We start from the raw sequence: 26,454 nt of genomic DNA, 5'->3' as shown, positions 1-26,454 counted from the left end.
CATATAAAAAGGAAGAAAATGCCTTGTTTGCTCTTTCGTGTTTTCTTTTGAGATGCTGGATAAATGGATATTTCAACAACTTCTATCAATTTTTCTTGTTAGCCCATCATGAAATGATTTGCCTTCTTCCAGGTTGCAGCACAGTACCCGAATATGTTGATGAAAATTGCGATGAGTGCTTCAAAGCAACCAGTTGTAAGGCTTGTTCCAGGAAAGCTCACCGTTGATACATTTACTATGCTAGAAGTATTCGCAATCCTTCCAAACAAGTCCTTAGCAGAACTATTTGTGCTGGGTGTTGTAAGTATTCTTGTTTGCAGTCAAATTCTCCATTAAAAGAACAGTAAATGACAGAGAAGAGGCTAAGGCTGAAGTTACAAGTAGAGTGATAGCATACTTTTCATGGAGGTCCATGTGTGTCTCACATTTCTGATTTGGACCCCCTTTGAAATACGTGGCTAATGTATTTTAGTTTTCTTGTAGTTTTGGGGTTTAATGTTTAAAATTAAAGATCTTCTTATATTTGAACTGCCAAAATAATTTTAGTCTAGAACTGACTGCTCTATTGTTTCAAGCGAATAGTCTTAACGTTTCTCCAAATACACATACGATAACAAAGCTAACCTCAGGCTGCTTTTTTCTACCAGTAATTGCCTCTTTACCCTTTTCTCTTATGTCATCTCAGAAGAAGTGGAGGAGTTCCCAAATTCATGGAGTCGGATCTTCACCTCAGCATCAGGAACTCAGTGTCGCGCCATTTTCCCAACATCATAGTTCCAACCCCATCACCTCTGCTCACTCCCAAAATATTTTCATCTTCATGAGATGTGGGTAGGCGAAGTACAAACAGAACAGGCCCAGGGCATTAATGGATGTATATGCATGCAATAGAGCACGCTGGTTGGAAAGGCCATCTCTGTTTATTGGCACATCAGTCCAATTAATTTCAGGGTGGTTAGGCAACCTACCTTGCTCACTCTCACTATCCCTCAACCACCCTGTGATCCCTCAATGCACGTCATGCCCACTCTATTCTCTGATTTCTTCATATTACCTACATGGCTCCTCATATTCTCAATGCCTCCTCAGTGCCCTCTGACATCTTCTTTATACCCACACCCTCCCTCCATCCTTACTCCATTTCCATGTTCTCCTTGCATCCTTCATTTGTATTCTCCTTGTATCCATTATGTACAGAACCAATAAGTCATTGGCAAGTCGCACAAGTTTTTGAAATGGTCCTGAAACTGACACATAGGCAAATGGGGCTTTGAAAATCTCTGTGCTTAAAACCTCATCAAAGTATCAATCTTTCACCTAAGGGCTACTCTTCAGAATTCCCTTCTTAAAGCTCTCCAACCTCACCCCTCTACTTCCTCCCTTGCATATTTTTCTTAAAATTCATTTCTTTGATCAAGTTTTACATGTCTCCTGGTCTCCCCTATTTTTTCTTTTGGTTTTGTGAAGAACCTTAGGTTGACATTCTGCTTTGAAGGTACTCTGTTGATCCATGTTTTGTTACTGAGATCTGTTGAAACTTACTTGAGGGGACATATTTGTGCTGTACGCATAGCAGAAACATTAATGGACACAGTAACTTGGAAAAACCGAATAATTCCCAAGGAACTTCCTTGAGCTCTCTTTAACATTTTTCACTTTACAACTCTGACTTCATTTTCTATGTTTAATGACTTGCATAATATTACCAGATGTTTCAAAATGATTCATTTAAAAGTTATGAGGGATGATTCATGGAATGGTTCAAGGGCAACTAGAGATGGACATTAAATGCTAGGCAGCCAATGATGTCCATGTCCCATGAATAAATAAAAAAGAAATTACAGTATTGAAGGCCATTTGGCCCACTGAGTCTTTGCTGGATCTCTAAGGAGCACAGAGAGTCAGTGTAGATATGACAGGCCAAACAGATTTCTTTTGTGTTGTAACCATTCTATCACTCTTTAATTTATAATAACTGAGTTGAAATGTTTTTATGGTATTGCTAAAGTCTGGTGAAATACCAGAAGAAATCCATTGCACCATTACAAACAAATTAGCTAACTCCATTCAAACTTATTTTACAATGTAGATTAACTAATGTTTCCTCTCTCTGATATGCAGCATGGATTTATAGAAGAAACAGTACATTACAAAATGTTCACATTGCTCCCCTCATTACCCTCTTACACCTCCCAATACCCACCAATGCCAAAGATGGTGTTTGCAATTACTTTTTCTGCCATTGGAAGCCATGCAAACTGGACATCAGATAAAAGCATGCTTGTAACCTCATAAAATAGAATTGTCAAGTTAGTAACAAAGCTGATACAGATTTGATTGCAGAATTATTGAAAAATGTCCCAACTCATTAACAATACACTTTGATATCATAGTGTAAACTTGTCTGAACTTAAGTCCAGCACTGCAACTGCAAACAACCATTCGACACATTTTAATTCAGCTTCAACTTTGTTTCCGTCTGTTTCATTACTGGACAGAGTGTGATACTCTGAGTTGTGGGCTTCTATTTTAAATCAAGTCATGATACAAGAGATTGAGCCTTCAATATTAATAATTAGAATTTTATCTATGATATTTACTCTACAAAAGAAATATATGCAAACTCAACAATATTCAATAAAGTTTGGCCTATACTTTTGTGATCTAAGATGTGATTTGCATATAATTTCGTCTAATTTTTTTTGTTTTTCTTATAAATTTTAAAATACTACTATTACTACTAGTACATGGAATAAACTACTACTATTATCTTGATTTTCTGTGTGTCTGAAGAGGTTTGATGACTTGTAGGTAGGTCTGTCATGATGGAGATGGTAAACCATGGTGATTTCTTTCTTTAAAAATAAAGTCTGGGAGGGAGTGAGTTCAGGGAGCTTAATGGGAATTTGTTAATACTGAGAATTAATGAGTGAATAAGGTAAACAGCATAATACATTAAAGTTTTAATTGTTACGGGAAACACCCATAGCTTGGAAGAAAAAGATTTTTAGTTTCAGTTTGGGGTCGGATGCAGAAGTTTTGGCTGAAGTTGGATGTGAAAAGCAATTGCTTTGACAAAGAGGAATACCGAAGGACTGTTAAGAAAGAGGTTACCTCAGTTAGGAGTTTAGTTTCAAAGTTCCACAACAGAAGTGTGGTTAAAACTCTGAAGAGTTATGTTACAGTGTGAAAACAAGCTTGGTTAATTGATGAATCAAGGAAGAGGCTATCGAGTTCTCAAGATTGAAGCCACAGTTAAGATAAGATCAAGAATGTGAAAGAGAAAGGAATTCTCTGGTGTGAGTATGATAAGAAGAGTTGTTGGGATCAGTGAGATTAATGTACTGCATGTTTCAAATTTTAAAATTTGTGTTCTATGTAAATAGTTTGGTTTATTCTAGTTTATCATAATTTATTCTGTGTGATAAACTTCTGTTTTATTGATAAGCCTAAATCAGCAACATTGTGTGTTTGTGTTTCAGTGAAAGGCAATCTCATTAAAACCAAAATAAAACAATTTATGGTCTATCAAACCAGATCTCATTTTAATTTGTCCAGGAATAGTGTTAGATGTTATAAAACTTTAAATATTAAAAGTTTTTTTTCATAGAGGTCATCCAAAATCTAGTGCAGTAAAAAAAAATGCCTTTGAAAGTAAAACTAGGGGAATTCTAATTGTTTTTCCTGTGAACAGAAGCCGCATGTTACAATAAATTGTGTCTTAATCACAGACAGCCAGTGTGCTTGGGCAGATATTCATTTCAGACATGAAAGTGAGTGGGACAGTGTTTTTGAACAGGTAAGAATTAAACCAGACGAAATATTTTCTTTCTCTATAAGTAGACTCAACCTTTACTATCGGAGCCACACACATTAATACCATGCAGAAAATACTAATGACAATTGACAAGCAGCAATGCTACAAGTAATACATGGCTTCACTATCTCTGAGTGGTACAACGTATTTACTGTGTATAAAACTTTATAGACAAGTGTGTTTTCAAAATAAGCCGCATTCCTACTTACGAATATGAACAAAATTCTCACATCCTATATATGTGTGGTTTTTACTGAGAGAATGGTGAATCAGAGCTGATGTTAATTAAACTCTTATGTTGTTAATTTGAATAATAAGAGGAATTCTCCACAAAACGTATTTGTTGACTATAAATTGCTTAAAGAAATAAACTGGAACATTTATTACCTTTTAATTCATTCTTGGAATTTGGGCAATGCTAGCAATTATTCCATATTCCTGGTTGTTCTTGAAAAGATGGTGGGGAGCTATTACATTGAAATGCTGCCTTCCATAAAGTGAAGGTATTGCCACAGCATTAAAGGTTGAGCGTTCCAAGATTTTTACCAAGAATATGAAGAAGAATCTTATAGGGCCAAGTTGTGGTGACACGGTGGTTAGCACTGCTGCCTCACAGCACCAGAGTCCCAGGTTCGATTCCAACCTTAGGCGACAGTCTGAGAGGAGTTTGCACATTCTTCCTGAGTCTGCACAGGTTTCCTCTGGGTGCTCCAGTTTCTTCCTACATTCAAAGATGTGCAGGTTAGGTGGATTAGCCGTGCTAAATTGCCCATTGTGTACAGGCTAGGTGGAGTAGACATGGGAAATGGAGGTTTATAGGATAGGTCAATTTGGGTGGACTGCTCTTTGGGGGAGGAGAGGTCAGTGTGGACTCAATGAGCCAAGTGGCCTGTTTCCACACTGTAGGCATTCTACGAAGGTATGATGGTTGGTCACTTTGCAAGATGCAAGAATAAGGCACTTACCAAATCTTGGCGTTACAGGTAGGAGTGGTTTACATTTCTTTTGTTGTTGATGGTCCTATGCTACCTCAAGATTACCCAAGTTTGAGATGTTAGAAATGTTTCTAATGTAACTCACTTTTCATAAAGATGGTAGTACACAACACAATGGAAGGCGGCTTGATTCCAAAAATGGGCTTCTCTTCTACAACTGCTGCTAATTAATCACTTGTAGCAATGGAAGATATCAAACTGGGTATTCTCTAGAGTGTTGTTGTGACCACCTACCATAAATCCAGTCCTTCTAGAGTGCTTGTCTAGTAACTAAGCCTCGATGCTACTATACTCATGTTAGCTGGGAATGTGTGATACAGCTTGTACATGTTATGGAGATAGAATTGTGACCACGCAGATTCTAACACTGAGGCTTCAATGTCATGATTGTCAGACACCACATTTACTGCCTGTAATCTCCAACCTTTCCTTAATTTTCTTAGCAATCCCTGAAGGAAATTGTAAGCAGGTAACCCAGCTCTAGGATGCTGTCACAGTAGTTATAGAAAAGGCCCCCTTGAAGGAATGAGTTCTACATGGTATATGTTTCTTTTTCCTCAAAAGTCCAGTTTAATTACTGGAACATCACAAGATAGAACAGGCACTCAAACCCACAGTAACACAAACGCCAAGGCATTGAAGTCCCAGAATGATCTATTATGAATTTAATAATGTCATTGTAACTCATCCATGTTTATGACTTGTGTAATTTCTTTGTGTAAAACTGAATAAATGAATCCAGCTTTCTACTGTTTAATCAGGGTGGACCTAGCTGAGGAAGAATCTAAAGTAGGACCCATCCCAGTAAGTCCTTTGTCATATCCTTAGATATTTTAAATTGCAGTATTAATTATCACTTGTTACCTTTTCATATTAAAATCTAACTGGTGCAAAGTTTTTATTATACACTTTAGACCTGTGTTAATATGCTCTTGAGCATAGGAAATGTAGACAAAATGTTATGTTAAATTGATTTTCACTAAAAAGCACTTTTATCATATCAAAGACAACGGCAATGGAAATGATGCTGGATTTGGGATTACGGAAGATGGTGATTCCGAAGATAAATGGTAGGTCTAGCTGAACATAATTACACTATCTCGTTTAAACTGTGTTGGCCCAGTCACAATGTCACATTACTGATCATATTAGTTACTCGAGTAGTTCAGTGTCTCTGCTGTTATTTGGGTGCTTCCCCCCCCCCCGTATACATCCAATGTGTGAAGCAACGGTGGACATATGGAGTGATTAGTTTTCAAAACTAATGCCTCCAAGAGCAGTTAATCCAATTGGAAAAGTCAGGGTTAGCATCTCCTCCTTTCTTGCCTCAATACACCCCATTCTCAGAAAATTAAGGAAAGGTTGGAGAGTACAGACAGTAAATGTGGTGTCTGATATTAGAGACTTGATAAATACAGAGCCACTAAAGCACCATCATGTCATGTTGTACAGCATCTTAAGGAACTGGGTAGATTACGTTAGTGTCCTCATTCAAACCTTCAGGCATCCTTGAAAAGTTTGCAAGCTGCTTTAGCTGTTTTGGATTGCATCTAAAGTATTGACATAGGATTGTTTCATTCCCCAAGATCCTATGATGTATATTTTATTGTGACTTTCACAGTATAATCAGTTAATAATTGACTACTAATCCTATTTTGATTATAATGTTGATCTTATACTTTTAAAATTGTATATAATGCATATATTCAAACTATTGGGTAAAAAGTGTCAGTTCTTTGCTGTAGTAATATTGTTTGTCCTCACAATGTGATCAAATGGAATGGGTTACGGTGGCTGAAATGTAAATTGTTTTAAAGAGCCTCAAACCCATCCCCTACCTCCTCACTTCCTGCTGCCTTGAGAAAGCAGCCAACATATTCAAGGACCCCTCCCTCCCTAAGTTATACTCTACATGGTATATGTTTCTTTTTCTCCAAAAGTCCAGTTTAATTACTGCAACATCACAACATAGAACAGGCACTCAAACCCACAGTAACACAAACATCAAGGCATTGAAGTCCCAGAATGATCTTATACTCTTTTCCATCCTCCTCCATCAGGCAGAAGATACAAAAGTTTGAAAGCATGCATCAATAGATTTAAGAATAGCTTCTTCCCCATCAGATTTATGAACGGACATCTCATATATTAGAGTTGATCTTCCTCTGCACTTCACTGTAGCTGTAACATGATATTCTGCATCTTGTTCTATTACCCTGATGTACTGATGTAAGATATGATTTGTCTGATTAGCAGATAAAATAATAATTTTGGAACCTACTGTCACACTATCTGATAACTCTTATCTGGTTCGTTTTAATCCAAGGAGAGAAAATGGTTGAAATAGATTCTCAGGGCGCTGGAGAATTTCAGCAGGTCTGGCAGTATCTGGAGAGACGGAAACAAATTTAGCATTTCAAATCGAAAATGAGTTTTTGGAACCAAGCAAGAATCGTTTGAACTCAAAATGTTGACTCCGTTTCCCTCTCCAAAGATGCTGCTAGGCCTGCTGAGTTTCTCCAGCATGTTCTGTTTTTATTTCTGACCTCCAGCATCCACAGTCCTTTGCTTTTATGAAAGGAACTGGTTACATTGATTGGAGGCTGCAAGAGGAAGTGATGGAGGCTGGTACAATTACAACATTTACAAGGCATCTGGATGGGTGTATGAATAGGAAGGGTTTGGAGGGACCATGTGCTGAAAATAATTTGGGATATCTGGTCAGCATAGACAAGTTGGACTCTATCTTTTGCTGTATCTCAGGACATGTGACAATAATAAATCAAATCAAATCATTTCTGGGCTAACCAAGGCGTGGGAAAGCAGGAGTCCCTACCCAGAATCAAACTGTTCACCCATTCAAAACCCATCTCCCTTCATTCATAGGTTCTGTCCTTCACTCTCGATGGGAGACTATTTGCCTCCCCCACACTTCCACTTAAAGGGGAGTATCCTCTCAAGTTGGTTTCATCACCAATTACCACAAATTTAACTATGGTCTAATCTCAGGTTCCAATGAGCAACACAGGAGGAAATTCAACAGTAGTTTAAAATACATTGTACCTTCACCATCTTGAAATTTTCCTAAACTACATAATTAAAGATGACTATGGCTCCTGTGCCCAAATAACTGCAGAGACAATGAACTACTTGAATAAAAAATATGATCAGTTTGAAAAGCATAACTAATTTTATCATTAAAATGTTTCTAATCATATCAAATATATTTCTTCCACTTGTTTCTTATTCTAAATGTTTTCAAGCATTGCTGAAAAAGGGATTCACCGTACCAACCATGGGCAAAGTATCACTGAACAATCCAGTTCTTAAAACTGCACAGGTAATAGATTCCTATTTGGGGTACTCTGAAGGAAGAGAAGCTGCTGATTGTTCTTAGTTCTCATTTATTCAAGTTGACACAAGTGAAATTAACTTCCATTTTTACACTACTAGTCCAGTTGTAAAGTCCTCCTACATTACACCTTGTTAAATAAGGTGTAACCTCATTTTTAACTGTATTAAAACAAAATTACTTAGAAATGTACTCTTTGTCCCTGAGAAATTAATTTTGGACTTATGGAAGTTTGAATATTTCCGCTGCGATAAAAATGTCATGGATTTTAATGTAAAAATATTTATAAAATGTTGCTTGACATTTATCTTAAATTCAGTTGCATTTTCTGATTGTCATTACTCGGCGTCTACTACAAATAAGAAGTTAAAAACTGTCATTACCTTTTACTTCCTGACTTGCTGTCTGTGAGAATTTTTCAGTATCATTGGTTGATTAGCTGAATTGCTGACATCACTGTTGCTTGGTGCTGAACATAGCCTTGTTGCCCCCAGAATCAATTTTTGCTGGGATAGATAAAATCCAGAGGTCAAGAAATTTTTGTGGGTGCTTTTTTTCAAAATCAACAGCGAGTGATATTATTTCGTCATCACTTGAGATTTTATAACAACCAAAACAGTGTATTTAATGGTATACAACATTTCAAGGCACTGAACAAAAGTGATACTAGCAAAGAAAATCAGAGGTTTTACACTAACCCAGAGAAGTAGAAATTGGGAAAGATGACCAAAGGTTTGACCAAAGATATCAAGGCAACATCTTTAAAGAGGAAAGAAAATTCTTGCAGTTCCAATCTTGGATGTTAGAGAAGAGTTTGACCTATCAGAAATATTGAAAAGTCCAAATTGGTGATAAGGTAGAACTGAGCATCATTGGCATAGATGTTGAAGCTGATGTGATTTTAGATAATGCAGCAAAGAGGCAGGAAATAGGTGAGAAATAGAAGTGAGTTAATGATAGTTCCCTGAAAACTGGAAGTGTGAAAGTGTGAAACTCTCTGGATTGAATTGGACCAACTCAGTGCAGTTCCACCGATCTAATTGAAGACATACTGGAGGAGGATGGTGCTGTCTGCTACATCAACAGCCACAGATGGGATGAGAAAAATTAGTGAAATGTGATAGTTCCTCATACTTGTAAACATTTCCATTGTGGTTTTAGAATCATAGACCAGAATCCTTCAGGACTTAACAGAATCTTTAGAAGTTGGATGGGTGGTGGAGCATGTAATTTGGTGGAAATCAAAAATTTAGTTTCTTGAGGAAAAGTCAAAGTTTTAGAATTAAAGTTCCCAGAAACATTTAGGAAGGTTGGCTTTCCCACCCTTGGTGGGAATCTCTATTGCATTTGTTAGTCATGTACAGTCATTAACACCTCAGCATGCTGGAATTCGGTTCATGGGTACAATCCTGTTAAAATGGCAAAAATAGGAAATAGATGTTCACAAATTTAGCAGTATATATGAGGTGTGTCCTTGGTGGGGTAGACACGTATCGTCCAAGCTCCAGTGAATACAAATTTTTTCAGAAACATAGCTCCTTCATAACCAAATTGCTTCTTTGTGCAAATTATATTGTTAGGGTGAGGTTTGACTGGGTAAACAAACCCATCCAAATGAGGAAGCCACAATGGATAATGCCATCAAACTAGACTGAGGCAGGCAAGCAGGACTAAACTCAAAAAAAGGCCTTGGTTCAAAAGGCTGAGATAATGTTGAACTAGGTAGGAAAGAACAGTAGGGAGTAGAATTTAAAAGGCATGGTTGTCAGGACACTGGAAGGATCCCAGGGAACAGAGGAAGTAATAGGAGTATCACAACACAAGGGACAAGGAGGACTAGGGAGGCTATATATTCAGGTTGGGGAACACAATGGGGTATAGGTGTGCTGGGGTGCGACAGAGATTTGAATCAGGTTGGGCATGGGATCTGGATGAGAATGGGAACAGGGAGAAAAGGAGAAATATCAAGAGAGATGGCTGAATAAAGCAAGGGGGGAGATTGAAGAAAGACAGTAGAAAGAAGAAGGCCATTACATTGGGTGCACTGGAGAAGTGTACTGTAGAGGGGAGGGGAGGGGGTAACATAATCAGATGGAAAATTTACAACCACCAACTCCTGAATCATCTCGTAAAAGAAGGCCTCACAGAGAATCCCTACAGTGTGGAAACAGGCCATTTGGCCCATCAAGTCCACACCCACCCTCCAAAGAACATCCCACACAGACCCTTCCTATCTCTATAGTTACCATGGACATCCCTGGACACTATGGGCAATTTAGCATTGCCAGTCCACCTAACCTGCATTACTCTGGAAATTGCAGGAAACTGAAGCACCCGGAGGAAACCCCACACAGACATTGGGAAATGTGCAAATGAGTTTGGAGAAGATTTGTAGCTCATGTTGAAGTCTGGATTTAAGTTTGCTCATTGAGCTGAAAGGTTTGTTTTCAGTCATTTCATCACCATGCTAGGTAACATCATCCGTGAGCCTCTGGTGAAGCGCTGGTGTTATGTCCCACTTTCTATTTATGTGTTTAGGTTTCCTTGGGTTGGTGATGTAATGATCTGTGTTGGTGATGTAATTTCCTGTTCTTTTTCTCAGAGCATGGTAGATGGAGTCCAAATTGATGTGTTTGTTAAGAGTTCACATTGTCTTAGAATGGATGTGTTGTCCCAAAGTGGAGTCCTTCCTTATCTATATGTAAGGATACGAATGATAATAGGTCATGTCTTTTTGTGGCAAGTTAATGTTCATGTATCCTGGTGGCTAGTTTTCTGCCTGTTTGTCCAATGTAGTGCTTGTAAGAGTGCTTGCAAGGTATTTTGTAAATGACGCTTGTTTTACTTGTTGTCAGTATAGGGTCTTTTAAGTTCATTAGCAGCTGTTTTAGTGTGTTGGTGGGTTTGTGGGCTACCATGATACCAATAGGTCTGAGTAGTCTAGCAGTCATTTCCAAGAGGTCTTTGACAAGGGTTTCTGGATGTGTTTTGTCTGTTTGTTTGGGTTTGTTGCTGAGAAACCGGCAGGCTGTATTCATTGGGTACCTGTTCTTTTTGAATATGCTGTATAGGTGATTTTCCTCTGCTCAGCGTAGTTCCTCTGTGCTGCAGTGTGTGGAGGCTTGTTGAAATAATGTTCGAATACAGCTTCGTTTGTGGATATTGGATGTGGATGATTGTTTCTGTAGTTCAGTATTTGGTCTTTATGTGTTGTTTTCCTGTGGACACCATTGACTGTTTGTTCTCTGTGACACCTAGGAATGACAGTATGGTATTGTTTTCCTCCTCTTTTGTCAATTTTATTCCAGTAAGGATATTATTGATGATCTTGAATATTTCCTTTAATTTGTTTTCCTTCGTGATGACAAAGATGTCATCCACATATCGGACCCAAAGTTTGGGTTGAATGGTTGGCAGAGCTGTTTGTTCGAGTTTCTGCATTACTGCATCTGCTAAAATCCCTGATATCGGAGATTCCATGGATGCTCCGTTGGTTTGTCTGTAGATTTTGTTATTGAAAGTGATGTGGCTGGTACGGCATAGATCCACTAGCTTGATGTTGTCCTTGCTGATGAAGTTCGTGGTGTTTGGTGCATGTGTCTTTGGTCCTTCTAATAGTGTAGTCAGTGTATCTTTGGCCAGGTTGATGTTGATCAATATAAACATGGCTGTTATGTCAAAGGAGACCATTACTTCATCCTCTTATAACCTGCATTACTTCAGAAATGGCAGGAAACAGAAGCACATTGGAGGAAACCCCACATAGGCATGGGGAGAATGTGCAATTGAGTTTTGAGAAGATTTGTAGCTCAGGCTGAAGTCTGGATGTAAGTTTGCTCACTGAGCAGGAAGGTTTGTTTTCAGACTTTTCATTACCTTGCTAGGTAACATCATCAGTGAGCCTCCGGTGAAGCACTGGTGTTATGTCCCACTTTCAATTTATTTGCTTGGGTTTCCTTGGATTGGTGATGTAATGACCTGTGTTGGTGTTCTAATTTCCTGTTCTTTTTCTCAGATGGTGGTAGATGGGGTCAAAATTGATGTGATTGTTCGTGTTGAAATGCCATGCTTCTGGAAATTCTCATGTGTGTCTCTGTTTCGCTTGTACTAGGATGGATGTGTTGTCCCAAAGTGGTGTCCTTCCTTATCTGTATGTAAGGATACGAATTTTAATGGGTAATGCCTTTTTGTGGCGAGTTAATGTTCATGTGTCCTGGTGGCTAGTTTTCTGCCTGTTTGTGGGCTACCATGATACCAAGAAGTTTGAATAGCCTGGCAGTCATTTCCAAGATGTCTCTGATGTTGTGGAGAGTGACGAGGGTCTCCATATAGCAGACCCAAAGTTTGGGTTTAATGTTTGGAAGAGCTGTTTGTTCGGGTTTCTGCATCTGTTAAGATCCCTGATATCAGAGATCCCATGGGTGTTCCGTTGGTTTGTCTATAGGTTTTGTTATTGAAAGTAAGGCATAGATCCACGAGCTTGATGATGTTGCCCTTGCTGATGAAGTTGGTGGTGTTTGGTAAATGTGTCTTTTTTTAATTCATCCATCCATTATTTCATCCTTCTCTATCGTGGTGTCTTTGGTGTTCAAGAATTCTTGGTTGGAGTGAATGGAGTGGCGTGAGTCTTCTACTAAGTGTTTCAGTCTTTGGTGTAGTTCCTTCGCTAATCTGCATGTTGGTGTTCCAGGTAGTGAGACTATGGGTCTGAGGGGGACTCCTGGTTTGTGAATTTTGCGTAATCAGTAGGCGTGTGGTGTTTTCGATCTGTCTGATTTTTTGGACATTTGTCTTGTTTAATTCTCCAGATTCCTGACATTTTTCGAATGTGCAAACTCCACACAGTCACCGAAGGCTGGAATTGAACTCAGGTTCCTAGTGCTGTGAGGCAGCACTGCTAATCACTGAGACACTGTGCTGCCCCATAATGTGCACTACACATTTGCACGAGTGGGAAGCAATGGCCTCATGGTATTATCATTGGACTGTCCATCCAGGGACCCAAATAATGTTCTGGGGACCTGGGTTTGAATCCTGCCATGGCAGATAGTGGTATTTCATTACAATTTTTAAAAGTATCTGGATTTAAGAGTCTAATAATGACCATGAATTCATTGTTGATTTTCAGGAAAAGCCTATCTGGTTCACTAATATCGTTAATTGAAGGAAACTGCCATCCTTACCTGGTCTGGCCTACACATGACTCTAGAGCCACAGCAATCTGGCTAACACATAAATACCCTCTGGGCAATTAGGGACAGGTACTAAATGCTGGCCTAGCCAGTGATGCTGTCATCACAATCACCTGATGAAGGAGCGTCGCTCCGAAAGCTAGTGCTTCCAATTGAACCTGTTGAACTATAACCTGGTGTAGTGTGATTTTTAGCTTTATATAGCCCTGTCCAACACCGGCATCTCCAAATCCTGTGAATGAATTTTTAAAATCAGCAGCAGGTGTGAGCTGAAATATGTTTATACTTGTTTTTGTACAACACAAACACACCTAACTTCGGGAATTAAAACATAAACTGATATTGTGCAAGACCTCAGTTGAAGCCTTAGCACGGAGGGAAATATTCACAGCAGAATAAGCTCTGTTAGCTCCTAAAACTGACATCCCAACTCTGTTTTGTGATTCATTAAACTCTGAGAAGAATAGGACCTAACATTCACCAGCAGGGCTTGATGTGATGTGGTTTCTTCTACATTAGCATCAACAAACTACTACACAGGGACTTTCGTTCTTATTGAAGTCTATAGTGTGGGCACTTTGCCCAGTTATGTTGGTATTACATTATATGCAGAGTTGACTGACTCAGTCTAACTGTGTGCATGTTGGTTCACTGACTGAATGGACAGAGAATCCTTTAAACAAAATTGTCACATATTGTGACATCATCTAGCTATATTGAAGACATGTTGCCTTTCTGAGAACTGTGCAAGATAATAGTGCTGATGGTTACCCAAGGTTTATTCCTCTTGCAGCCATACAGAGCTTTCAAAGACCCGTAGATCTAAACCTGAAGGCCATGACGGTTGGAATCATTACGCAGTCTGTGGCTTGAAAGGTCATAGGGCAGAGGACAATAAAGGCACCTTCAGTCAGATTGATCAATTTGTAAATGCTTGGAAAGCAATGCAAAGATTAAGAATATAGGGATCTGGCAGAATAGGGGAGAGGAAATCATCTCACAGAAGGTGCATCTCACTATTCAGAGGTGGCTGGAGGGCAGGCTTTCCCCTAACACAGCCAGCTTGACAATGGCCTAAAGGGTGGCTAGGCTGGGTCAGATCTCAAATAGAAAACAACATCACATTCTTGAAACGTCTTTTTTTTTAGATTAGATTTCTCCAGTGTGGAAACAGGCCCTCCACCCCCAACAGTCCACACCAACCCTCTGAAGAGTAAACCACCCAAACCCATATCCCTCTGACTCACCCAACACGGTGGGCAATTTAACATGTGGGCCTGCTCATCTTTACACTGTGGGAGGAAACTGGAGCAAACCCACACAGACACGGGGAGAATGTGAAAACTCCACACAGACAGTCGCCCAAGGTTGGGATCAAACCTTGGACCCTGGTGCTGTGACGCAGCAGTGCTAACCACTGAGCCATCATGCACCCCCCAGCAAACTTCACTGACTGGCCCAGTGTGGGGATTGAACCCACAACCTTGCCATTATTAGCACCACGCTCTAACCAGCTGAGCTAACTGACCAACACTTCACTAATCAGTACATTCTGCAATCAACTTAATCTGGCATTGATAATAGTATTGCTGTCGTGAGGAAGGAGGAGGAGAAAGAGAAGAAGGGATGCCCAGCACCACCAGTTCCAGAGAGATGAGGTTCAGAGGGTAGTAACTTTGCCTGAAGAGGAGATCTAGGGTCTTCAGTGCCATCAAGAAGTGCACTGAGAGAGGGTGTACTCAAGGTGTAGAAGGTATACTACGGGGAAATGACTGAAAAGTTATGTCAAAGACATCTTCACCTGTCCAAGGACACTATCACCTACAGCTGCCACCTTCTTCAGGTAGACCTGCAGCTGGGCAGCATGGGAGGCAGCACTGTACTTGATGTGATGTGTTGCTATAAAATAATTATAGTAGAGACCTAGCAACATTGTGTTTTCCCTTCTCTGCCTGGTTTTTAAAGGTTGGTGGGGGAGAAAGAGGGGTAAAATATATCATCCATCACCACTGAGACTTGGGAGTGCTTGTACATGAATCGCTATAAGTTGATTTGCAGGTAATCAGGAAAGCAAACAGAATATTGGCTTTCTTTGCTCAAGGGATTGAACATAAGAGCAGGGAGGTTCTGCTGCAATTGTACAAGGTGTTGGTGAGGCCACACCTGGACTATTGTGCACAGTTCTGGTCTCCTTACTTGAGGAACAATAATCTGGCTTTGGAGGTGATGCAGAGGAGCTTCGCCAGGTTGATTCCAGAGATGAGGGAGTTACTGAATGGAGACAGGTTGATCCGCCTGGGACTGTACTCACCAGAATTTAGGACAATGAGAAGGGATATTACATAAACATAAAAAATGATGAAAGGGATGGATAAGATCAAGGCAGGCATGTTATTTCCGCTGGTGGGTGAGACTAGGACTAGGGGGCATGGCCTCATGATTAGGGGGAGTAGATTTAGGACAAAGATGAGAAGGAACTGCTTTCCTCAGAGAATAGTGATTCTATGGAACTCTCTGCCTAGGGAAGCAGTACAGACAGCTTCATTAAATATATTCAAGACACAGTTAGATGGATTATTGCATGTTAGGGGAATTAAGGGTAATGGGGATAATGCAGGTAGGAGGAGCTGAGACAATGGGTAGATCAGCCATGATTTTAATGAATGGCAAAGCAGACTCAATGAGCAAAATGGCCTACTCCGGCTTCTATTACGATGAAAGTATGAATGAACCCTTCATATCTACAATATGCATTCAGCATGTACTTCTATAGATTGTGCAAATGTGTAGTTAACTGTAATGAAATTGTTTATCTGTCTGTTTTATCTGCCCATAAGGAACAGAAATAGGGTTTTCGGCCCCTTATGCTTATTCTACCATTGAATAAGATCGTGGATGATCTGACATTCCTCATATCCACGTTTCCTGCATTTTCCCATAACCCCTGATTCCCAGACTTATTAAGAATTTATCTATCTCAGCCTTATATATGCAGAAGGACTCTGACTCCACAGGTCTCTGTGGCAAGGAGTTCCAAAGACCCTCAACCATCTGAGAGAAGAAATTCCACATCATCTCATAATTGGTATTTCTCCTCAAAGTGCATAAAGCATTTTGTGCTAAGGCCACACCAGTGGAGGTTGGCTGCACTGCAGCCTGTGTAGAACTTGTTGAGCAAAGACTATTCTCACTGTGATGAAAGCCTGACATTCAACAATGGGCTTCATCACAACAGCTTGTCACTGATCTGCCATGATGCCCATTCCTTCATCCGAATTCCTCGTGTTGGTCAATCATGGATCTTTGCACCATGGGTTAGGGCTATTAATCTAAACTTCCCCAATGGTTCAACAGATTACGCAAAGACTAGATGTGGTATGCAAACCACAAAGGGACTAGATTCAATCTGCAGATTGGTTGGGAATTAAAACTTTACAGTTGGTATCATTACCTTTAAGGTAGGGAAGTGAAAATTAGCTCCAATAATATTTAAAGTCAATAATCTTGAACATCACGTGGAATCAGAATCAAGCTCAGAGGTGATGCATTCACTGAAGACAAATGGCATGCTAGACTGTTGAGACTCACATTTGAACAAGTGCCACTTTAACAAGCGACCAGAAAATACATATGGGAACAGCTGAAGGGAAAGTGATCAAAGAGTAGGATTACAGCAAATTATAAACGTGGATACACAAACAATTCAGCAATCGTAATAGAGGGACTTTTCATTATCCTAATGAATTAGAATACAGATATTATAAAGGGCATGGAGGGGAAGAGTGTGTTTGAGAGAATTTTATTTATTAATATGCATCTGACCGCATTCGAATTGGGCATTTCCAGAACTGGTTTGGGAATGAGGTGGCCAAATAGGTCAAGTGTCAGTTGGGAGAATGTTTAGGGAAAAGTGATCATTGTATCTTGAAGTTTAGTTTAACCATAAAAAGAACTAAAAGACAATCCTCTGGAGGAGAGAGTGAATGGATGTGTAATGACACAATTTAAAGCAGTCCATGCCTAAATGCTACAGGATCTGGACAATATCCAAAGAAATTGAAAATAATATTCAAACCACACAAATGCAAGGTCATGACCATCTCAACAAAGCAACAATCTGACCATTGTTGCTTGACAATCAATGATATCACCATCACTGAACCCCTAGTATTAACACCCTGCTGGTTTACCTTTGACCATAAATACAAATTGACTAGCAGTATACATGAGGTGTGTCCTTGGTTGGGTAGACATTCTTCCTCCAAGCTCCAGTCAATACAAATTTCTTCAGGAACATAGCTCCTTCATAACCAAATTATTTCTTCATCCAAATTACATTGTTAGGGGTGTAGTTTGACTGAGTGAACAAATCCATCCAAGTGAGGAAGCCACACTGAATAAGGCCATCAAACTAGACTGAGGCAGGCAAGCTGGACTTAACTCAAAAAAGGCTGAGATAATGTTGAACTAGTTAGGAAAGAACAGTAGGGAGTAGAATTTAAAAGGCATGGTTGTCAGGACACTGGAAGGATCCCAGGGAACAGAGGAAGTAATAGGAGTATCACAACACAAGGGACAAGGATGACTAGGGAGGCTACATATTCAGGTTGGGGAACACAATGGGGTATAGGTGTGCTGGGGTGCGACAGAGATTTGAATCAGGTTGGCCATGGGATCTGGATGAGAAATGGGATCAGGGAGAAAAGGAGAAAAATCAAGAGAGATGGCTGAATGAAGCAAGGGGGAGATTGAAGAGAGACAGCGTGGATGCCAGTAGAAAGAAGATGCACTGGGTGCACTGGAGAAGTGTACTGTAGAGGGGAGGGGAGGGGGTAACAAAATCAGATGGAAAATTTACAACCACCAACTCCTGAATCATCTCACAAAAGAAAGCCTCACAGAGAATCCCTACAGTGTGGAAACAGGCCATTTGGCCCATCAAGTCCACACCCACCCTCCAAAGAACATCCCACACAGACCCACACTATCTTTATAGTTACCATGGACATCCCTGGACACAATGGCCTATTTAACATGACCAATCTACCTAACCTGCATTACTTTGCAAATGGCAGGAAACTGAAGCACCTGGAGAAAACTCCACATAGGCATGGGGAAAATGTGCAAATGAGTTTGGAGAAGATTTGTAGCTCAGGTTAAAGTCTGGATTTAAGTTTGCTTGCTGAGCTGGAAGGTTTGTTTTCAGTCATTTCATCACCATGCTAGGTATCATCATCAGTGAGCCTCTGGTGAAGCGCTGGTGTTATGTCCCACTTTCTATTTATGTGTTTAGGTTTCCTTGGGTTGGTGATGTAATGATCTGTGTTGGTAATGTAATTTCCTGTTCTTTTTCTCAGAGCATATTAGATGGAGTCCAAATTGATGTGTTTGTTCATAGAGTTCGTATTGAAATGCCATGCTTATGGGAATTCTCATGTTTATCGCTGTTTGGCTTGTCCTAAGACGGATGTGTTGTCCCAAAGTGGTGTCCTTCCTTAACTGCCTTTTTTGTGGTGAGTTAATGCTCATGTATCCTGGTGGCTAGTTTTCTGCCTGGTTGTCCAATGTAGTGCTTATTAGAATGGAGAGTCACTGGGTTTCTGGATGTGTTTTGTCTATTTGTTTGGGTTTGTTGCTGAGAAACCGGCGGACTGTGTTCATTGTGTACCTGTTCTTTTTGAATATGCTGTATAGGTGATTTCCCTCTGCTCAGCATAGTTCCTCTGTGCTGCAGTGTGTGGAGACTTTTTTTTTAGATTACTTACAGTGTGGAAACAGGCCCTTCGGCCCAACAAGTCCACACCGCCCCGCCGAAGCGTAACCCACCCATACCCCTACATCTACATTTACCCCTTACCTAACACTATGGGCAATTTAGCATGGCCAATTCACCTGGCCTGCACATCTTTCTGACTGTGGGAGGAAACCGGAGCACCCGGAGGAAACCCACGCAGACACGGGGAGAACGTGCAAACTCCACACAGTCAGGCGCCTGAGGCGGGAATTGAACCCAGGTCTCAGGTGCTGTGAGGCAGCAGTGCTAACCACTGTGCCACCGTGCCACCCACTTGTTGAAATAATGTTCTAATGCAGCTTTGTTTGTGGATATTGGATGTGGATGATTGCTTCTGTAGTTCAGTATTTGGTCTGTATGTGTTGTTTTCCTGTGGACACCATTGACTGTTTGCTCTTCTGAGACATCTAGGAATGGCAGTATGGTATTGTTTTCCTCCTCTTTTGTGAATTTATGCCAGTAAGGGTATTATTGATGGTCTTGAAGGTTTCCTTTAATTTGTTTTGCTTAGTGATGACAAAGGTGTCATCCACATAGCGGACCCAAACTTTGGGCTGAATGGTTGGCAGGGTTGTTTGTTCACATTTCTGCATTACTGCATCTGCTAAAGTCCCTGATATCGGAGATCCTATGGGTGTTCTGTTGGTTTGTCTGTAGGTTTGTTATTGAAGGTAAGGCATAGATCCACTAGCTTGATGATGTTGTCCTTGCTGATGAATTTGGTCATTTTTGGTGTATGAGTCTTTGGTTCTTCTAATAGTGTAGTCAGTGCTTCCTTGGCCAGGTTGATGTTGATGGAAATAAACATGGCTGTTATGTCAAAGGAAACCATTATTTCACTCTCTTCTATCTTGGTGTCTTTGGTGTTCAAGAATTCTTGGTTGGAGTGAAAGGAGTGGCGTGAGTCTTCGACTAAGTGTTTCAGTCTTTGGTGTAGTTCCTTCGCTAATCTGTATGTTGGTGTTCCAGGTAGTGAGACTATGGGTCTGAGGGGGGCTCCTGGTTTGTGAATTTTGCATAATCCGTAGACGCCTGGTGTTTTGGATCGGTCTGATTTTTTGGAAGTTTGTCTTGTTTAATTCTCCAGATTTCTGAAGTTTTTTGAATGTGCAAACTCCACACCGTCACCGAAGGCTGGAATTGAACTCCGGTTCCTGGTGCTGTGAGGCAATACTGCTAATCACTGAGACACTGTACTGCCCCATAATGTGCACTACAAATTTGGACGAGTGGGAAGCAATGGCCTCATGGTATTATCATTGGACTGTCCATCCAGGGACCCAAATAATGTTCTGGGGACCTGGACTTGAATCCTGCCATGGCAGATCGTGGTATTTTATAGAACATAGAACATTACAGCGCAGTACAGGCTCTTCAGCCCTCGATGTTGCACCGACCAGTCATACCAATCCGAAGCCCATCTAACCTACACTATTCCATGTACATCCATACGCTTCTCTAATGACAACTTAAATACACTTAAAGTTGGTGAATCTACTACTGTTGCAGACAAAGCATTCCATACACTTGCTACTCTCTGAGTAAAGAAACTACCTCTGACATCTCGTCCTATATCTATCACCCCTCAATTTAAAGCTATGTCCCCTCGTGCTCACCGTCACCATACTTGGAAAAAGGCTCTCCCTGTCCACCCTATCTAACCCTCTGATTATCTTATATGTCTCTATTAAGTCACCTCTCAACCTTCTTCTCTCCAACGAAAACAACATCAAGTCCCTCAGCTTTTTTTCGTAAGACCTTCCCTCCATACCAGGCAACAGCCTAGTAAATCTCCTCTGCACCCTTTCCAAAACTTCCACATCCTTCTTACAATGTGGTGACCAGAACTGTACACAATACTCCAAGTGCGGCTGCACCAGAGTTTTGTACAGCTGTAGCATAACCTCATGGTTCCGGAACTCAACCCCTCTATTAATAAAAGCTAAAACACTGTATGCCTTCTTAACAACCCTGTCAACCTGCATGGCAATTTTCAAGCATCTGTGTACCTGGACACTGAGATCTCTCTGCTTATCTACGCTACCAAGAATTTTACCATTAGCCCAGTACTTTGCATTCCGGTTACTCTGATCAAAGTGAATCACCTCACACTTGTCCGCATTAAACTCCATTTGCCACCTCTCAGCATAGCTCTGCAGCTTATCTATGTCTCTCTGTAACCTACAACATCCTTCGTCACTATCCACAACTCCACCAACCTTAGTGCCGTCTGCAAATTTACTAACCCACCCTTCTACGCCCTCATCCAGGTCGTTTATAAAAATGACAAACACCAGTGGATTCCAGGATGAACATTTCCCATCAACCACCACTTTCTTTCAGCAAGCCAATTACTGATCCAAACTGCTATATCTCCCACAATCCCATTCCTCCACATTTTGTACAATAGCCTACATTGGGTTAACCTTATCGAACGCTTTGCTGAAATCCATATACACCACATCAACCGATTTACTCTCATCTACCTGTTTGGTCACTTTCTCAAAGAACTCAATAAGGTTTGTGAGGCATGACCTACACTTCACAAAACCATGCTGACTATCCCTAATCAAATTATTCTTTTCGAGATGATTCTAAATCCTATCTCTTATAGCCCGTTCCGTCACTTTACCCACAACCAAAGTAAGGCTCACTGGTCTGTAATTTCCAGGGTTTTCTCTACTCCCCTTCTTGAACAAGGCAATAACATCTGCTAACCTCCAGTCTTCTGGCTCTATTCCTGTAGACAATGATGGCATAAAGTTCAAAGCCAAAGGCTTGGCAATCTCCTCCCTGGCTTCCCAGAGGATTCTAGGATAAATCCCATCCGGTCCAGGGGAATTATCTATTTTCACATTCTGCAGGATTTCTAATACCTCTTCCTGGTGAACCTCAATCCCACTTAGTTTAATAGCCTGTATCTCAGTATTCTCCTTGACAACATTGACAGTATTCACTCTAGAAAATGACAAAAAAATATTCATTAAGTGCTTCCCCTATCTCCTCTGACTCCACACACAACTTCCCACTACTATCCTTGATTGGCCCTTATCTTACTCTTGTCATTCTTTTAATCCTTAAATATCGAAAGAAAGCCTTAGGGTTCACCCTGATCCTATCCGCCAACAACTTCTCATGTCTCCTCCTGGCTCTTCTGAGCTCTCTCTTTAGGTCTTTCCTGGCTACCTTGTAACCCTCAAATGCCCTAACTGAGCCTTCACATCTCATCCGAACATAAGCCTTCTTCTTCCTCTTGACCAGAGATTCTACTTCCTTCATAAACCACAGCTCCTGCGCTCTACAGCTTCCTCCCTGCCTGACAGGTACATACTTATCTAGGACACACATGAGCTTTTCCTTGAATAAGCTCCACATTTCTAATGTGCCCATCCTCTGCAGTTTCCTTCCACAGCCTATGCTTCCTAAATCTTGCCTAATTGTATCATAATTGCCTTTCCCTCAGCTGTAACTCTTGCCGAATGGTATACCCCTATCCCTTTCTATCACTAAAGTAAACATAACAGAATTGTGATCGCTATCACCAACATGTTCACCAACTTCCAAGTCTAACACCTGGCCGGGCTCATTACCCAGTACCAAATCTAATGTGACTTTGCCCCTTGTTGGCCTGCCTACATACTGTGTCAGGAAGCCCTCCTGCACACACTGGACAAAAACTGACCCATCTATAGTACTCGTACTACAGTGTTCCCAGTCAATACCTGGAAAGTTGATGGCCCCCATGACAACTACCCTGTCTCTCTCACTCCTATCGAGAATCATCTTTGCTATCCTTTCCTCTACATCTCTGGAACTATTCAGAGGCCTATAGGAAACTCCCAACAGGGTGACCTCTCCTTTCCTGTTTCTAACATCAGCCTACACTACCTCGGTTGACAAGTCCCTAAACATCCTTTCTGCAACTGCAATACTGTTTTTGACCAACAATGCCACACCTCCCCCTCTTTTACCATCTTCTCTGTTCTTACTGAAACATCTAAATCCTGGAGCCTGCAACAACCATTCCTGTCCCTGCTCTATCCATGTCTCTGAAATGGCCACAACATCAAAGTCCCAGGTACCAACCCATGCTGCAAGTTCACCCACCTTATTCCGGATGCTCCTGGCATTGAAGTAGACACACTTTAAACCAACTTCTTGCTTGCCGGTGCCATCTTGCGTCCCTGAAATTTGATTTTGGACCTCCCTATTCTCAACCTTTTCCATACTTGAACTACAATTTTGGTTTCCACCCCCTGCTGGATTAGTTTAAAACATTTCATTCCAACTTCGAAAAGTATCTGGATTTAAGAGTCTAATAATGACCATGAATTCATTGTTGATTATTGGGAAAAGCCCACCTGGTTCACTAATATCTTGAATTGATGGAAACTCCCATCCATCCCTGGTCTGGCCTACACATGACCACAAGACCCACAGCAATGTGGCTGACACTTAAATGTTCCCTGGTCAATTAGGGACAGGCACTAAATGCTGGCTTAGCCAGTGACGCACTCAACCTGTGAATGCATTTTAAAAATCAGCAGCAGGTGTGAGCTATGTTTATACAGCACAAACACACCTAACTTCGGGAATTAAAACAGAAACTGAAATTGTGCAAGACCTCAGTCGAAGCCTTCGCACTGAAGGGAAATACTCACAGCAGAATAAGCTCTGTTAGCTCCTAAAACTGACATCCCAACTCTGTTTTGTTATTCAGTAAACTCTGAGAAGAATAGGACATAACACTCACCAGCAGGGCTTGATGTGATGTGGTTTCTTCTACATTAGCATCAACAAACTACTACACAGGGACTTTCGTTCTTATTGATGTGGGCACTTCACCCAGTTACGTTGACTGACTCAGTCTAACTGTGTGCGTGTTGGTTCACTGACTGAATGGACAGAGAATCCTTTAAACTAAATTGTCACATATTGTGACATCATCTAGCTATATTGAAGACATGTTGCCTTTCTGAGAACTGTGCAAGATAATAGTGCTGATGGTTACCCAAGGTTTATTCCTCTTGCAGCCATACAGAAGCTTTCAAAGACCCGTAGATCTAAACATGAAGGCCATGAGGGATGGAATCATTCCGCAGTCTGTGGCTTGAAAGGTCATCGGGCAGATGATAATGAAGGGCACCTTGAGTCAGATTGATCAATTTGTAAAGGCTTGGAAAGCAATGCAAAGATTAAGAGACCTGGCAGAATACGGGAGAGGAAATCATCTCACAGAAGGTACATTCGCCATTCAGAGGCGGCTGGAGGGCAGGCTTTCCCCAATACAGCCAGCTTGACAATGGCCTACAGGGTGGCTACACTGCGTCAGATCTCAAATAGAAAACAACATTGCATTCCCAAAACGTCTTCACTGATCAGTACATTCTGCAATCAACTTAATCCAGCAGTGGTAATAGTATTGCTGTCATGAGGAAGGAGGAGAAAGAGAGGAAGGAATGCCCAGCACCACCAATTCCAGAGAGATGAGATTCAGAGGATAGTAACTATGCCCGAACAGGGGATCTAGGGTCTTCAGTGCCATCAAGCAGTGCACTGACAGAGGCTGTACTGAAGGTGGAGCAGCTACGGGGAAATGAGTGAAAAGTAGTATCAGAGATATCTTCACCTCTCCAAGGACACTATCACCTACATCTGCCCCCTTCTTCACATAGACCTGCCGCTGGGCAGCTTGGGAAGCAGCACTGTACTTGATGTGATGTGTTGCTATAAAATAATTATAGTAGAGATCTAGCAATATTGTGTTTTCCCTTCTCTGCCTGGTTTTTAAAAGTTGGTGGGGGAGAAGGAGGGGTAAAATATATCATCCATCACCACAGAGACTTGGGAGTGCTTGTACATGAATCGCTATAAGTTGATTTGCAGGTAATCAGGCAGGCAAACAGAATATTGGCTTTCTTTGCTAAAGGGATTGAACTTAAGAGCAGGGAGGTTCTGCTGCAATTGTACAAGGTGTTGGTGAGGCCACACCTGGACTATTGTGCACAGTTCTGGTCTCCTTAATTGAGGAACAATAATCTGGCTTTGGAGGTGATGGAGAGGAGCTTCGCCAGGTTGATTCCAGAGATGAGGGAGTTACTGAATGGAGAGAGGTTGAATCGCCTGGGACTGTACTCACCAGAATTTAGGACAATGAGAGGGGATCTTACATAAACATAAAAAATGATGAAAGGGATGGATAAGATCGAGGCAGGCATGTTATGTCCGATGGTGGGTGAGACTAGGACTAGGGGACATGGCCTCATGATTAGGGGGAGTAGATTTCGGACAAAGATGAGAAGGAACTGCTTTCCTCAGAGAATAGTGATTCTATGGAACTCTCTGCCCAGGGAAGCAGTACAGACAGCTTCATTAAATATATTCAAGACACAGTTAGATGGGTTTTTGCATGTTAGGGGAATTAAGGGTAATGGGGATAATGCAGGTAGGAGGAGCTGAGACAATGGGTAGATCAGCCATGATTTTAATGAATGGCAGAGCAGACTCAATGGGCAAAATGGCCTACTCCTGCTTCTATTAATCTGAAACTATGAATGAACCCTTCATGTCTACAATATGCATTCATCACGTAATTCTATAGATTGTGCCAATGTGTACTTAAGTGTAATGTAAGTATCTTTCTATTTTTCAGGGTTTAATCGTAATCACCACTGATATTAAGTACAGAAACTGAAAGCAGAATACTTCGAAATGCAACATGCAGAGAAGCTGTTAAATTCATCTATAGTGAACAGTCAATACCCACCTATATCTTCTTGTACTCTCACATGATTCCCCTGAATGTTAACACAAATCAATAAAGCTTTGCATCATTGCAAATCTAGAATGAGTAATGTGCTTTCAATTAATACCTTTTATTAATATTTAGCAATTGCAAATTCCTGAAGTCACCACTTGCTAATACAAAGCATCAAACCTATAAGGAACAGGAATAGGCTATTCGGCCCCTTAAGCTTATTCTACCATTGAATAGGATCGTGGATGATCTGACATTCCTCATATCCACTTTTCTTGCATTTTCCCATAACCCCTGATTCCCAGACTTATTAAGAATTTATCTATCTCAGCCTTATAGAGAAGGCTTACAGAGAAGGACGCTGACTCCACAGGTCTCGTGGCAAGGAGTTCCAAAGACCCTCAACCATCTGAGAGAAGAAATTCCACATCATCTCATAATTGGTATTTCTCCTCAAAGTGCATAAAGCATTTTGTGCTAAGGCCACACCAGTGGAGGTTGGCTGCACTGCAGCCTGTGTAGAACTTGTTCAGCAAAGACTATTCTC

The 26,454-nt window shown here is 40.9% G+C and overlaps 1 protein-coding gene across 1 annotated transcript in view; it reads left to right on the top strand.

Annotated features, from left to right (window-relative positions):
* The window catches only part of LOC140463172 (bactericidal permeability-increasing protein-like), a 49,551-nt gene extending 23,577 nt beyond the window's left edge, over positions 1 to 25,974 (top strand). Inside the window, exons 11-16 of the mRNA XM_072556950.1 lie at positions 133 to 300; positions 3,732 to 3,799; positions 5,574 to 5,616; positions 5,819 to 5,882; positions 8,076 to 8,152; positions 25,803 to 25,974. Of these exons, the coding sequence (XP_072413051.1) occupies positions 133 to 300; positions 3,732 to 3,799; positions 5,574 to 5,616; positions 5,819 to 5,882; positions 8,076 to 8,152; positions 25,803 to 25,844 (462 nt within the window). The 3' untranslated portion in view covers positions 25,845 to 25,974. The remainder of the gene's footprint in view (positions 1 to 132; positions 301 to 3,731; positions 3,800 to 5,573; positions 5,617 to 5,818; positions 5,883 to 8,075; positions 8,153 to 25,802) is intronic.
* Positions 25,975 to 26,454: the final 480 nt, after the last annotated feature.

Source organism: Chiloscyllium punctatum, chromosome 37, assembly GCF_047496795.1.
Source record: "Chiloscyllium punctatum isolate Juve2018m chromosome 37, sChiPun1.3, whole genome shotgun sequence".
Classification (NCBI taxonomy): Eukaryota; Metazoa; Chordata; class Chondrichthyes; order Orectolobiformes; family Hemiscylliidae; genus Chiloscyllium; species Chiloscyllium punctatum.
This window is presented reverse-complemented; position numbering and strand designations above follow the sequence as displayed.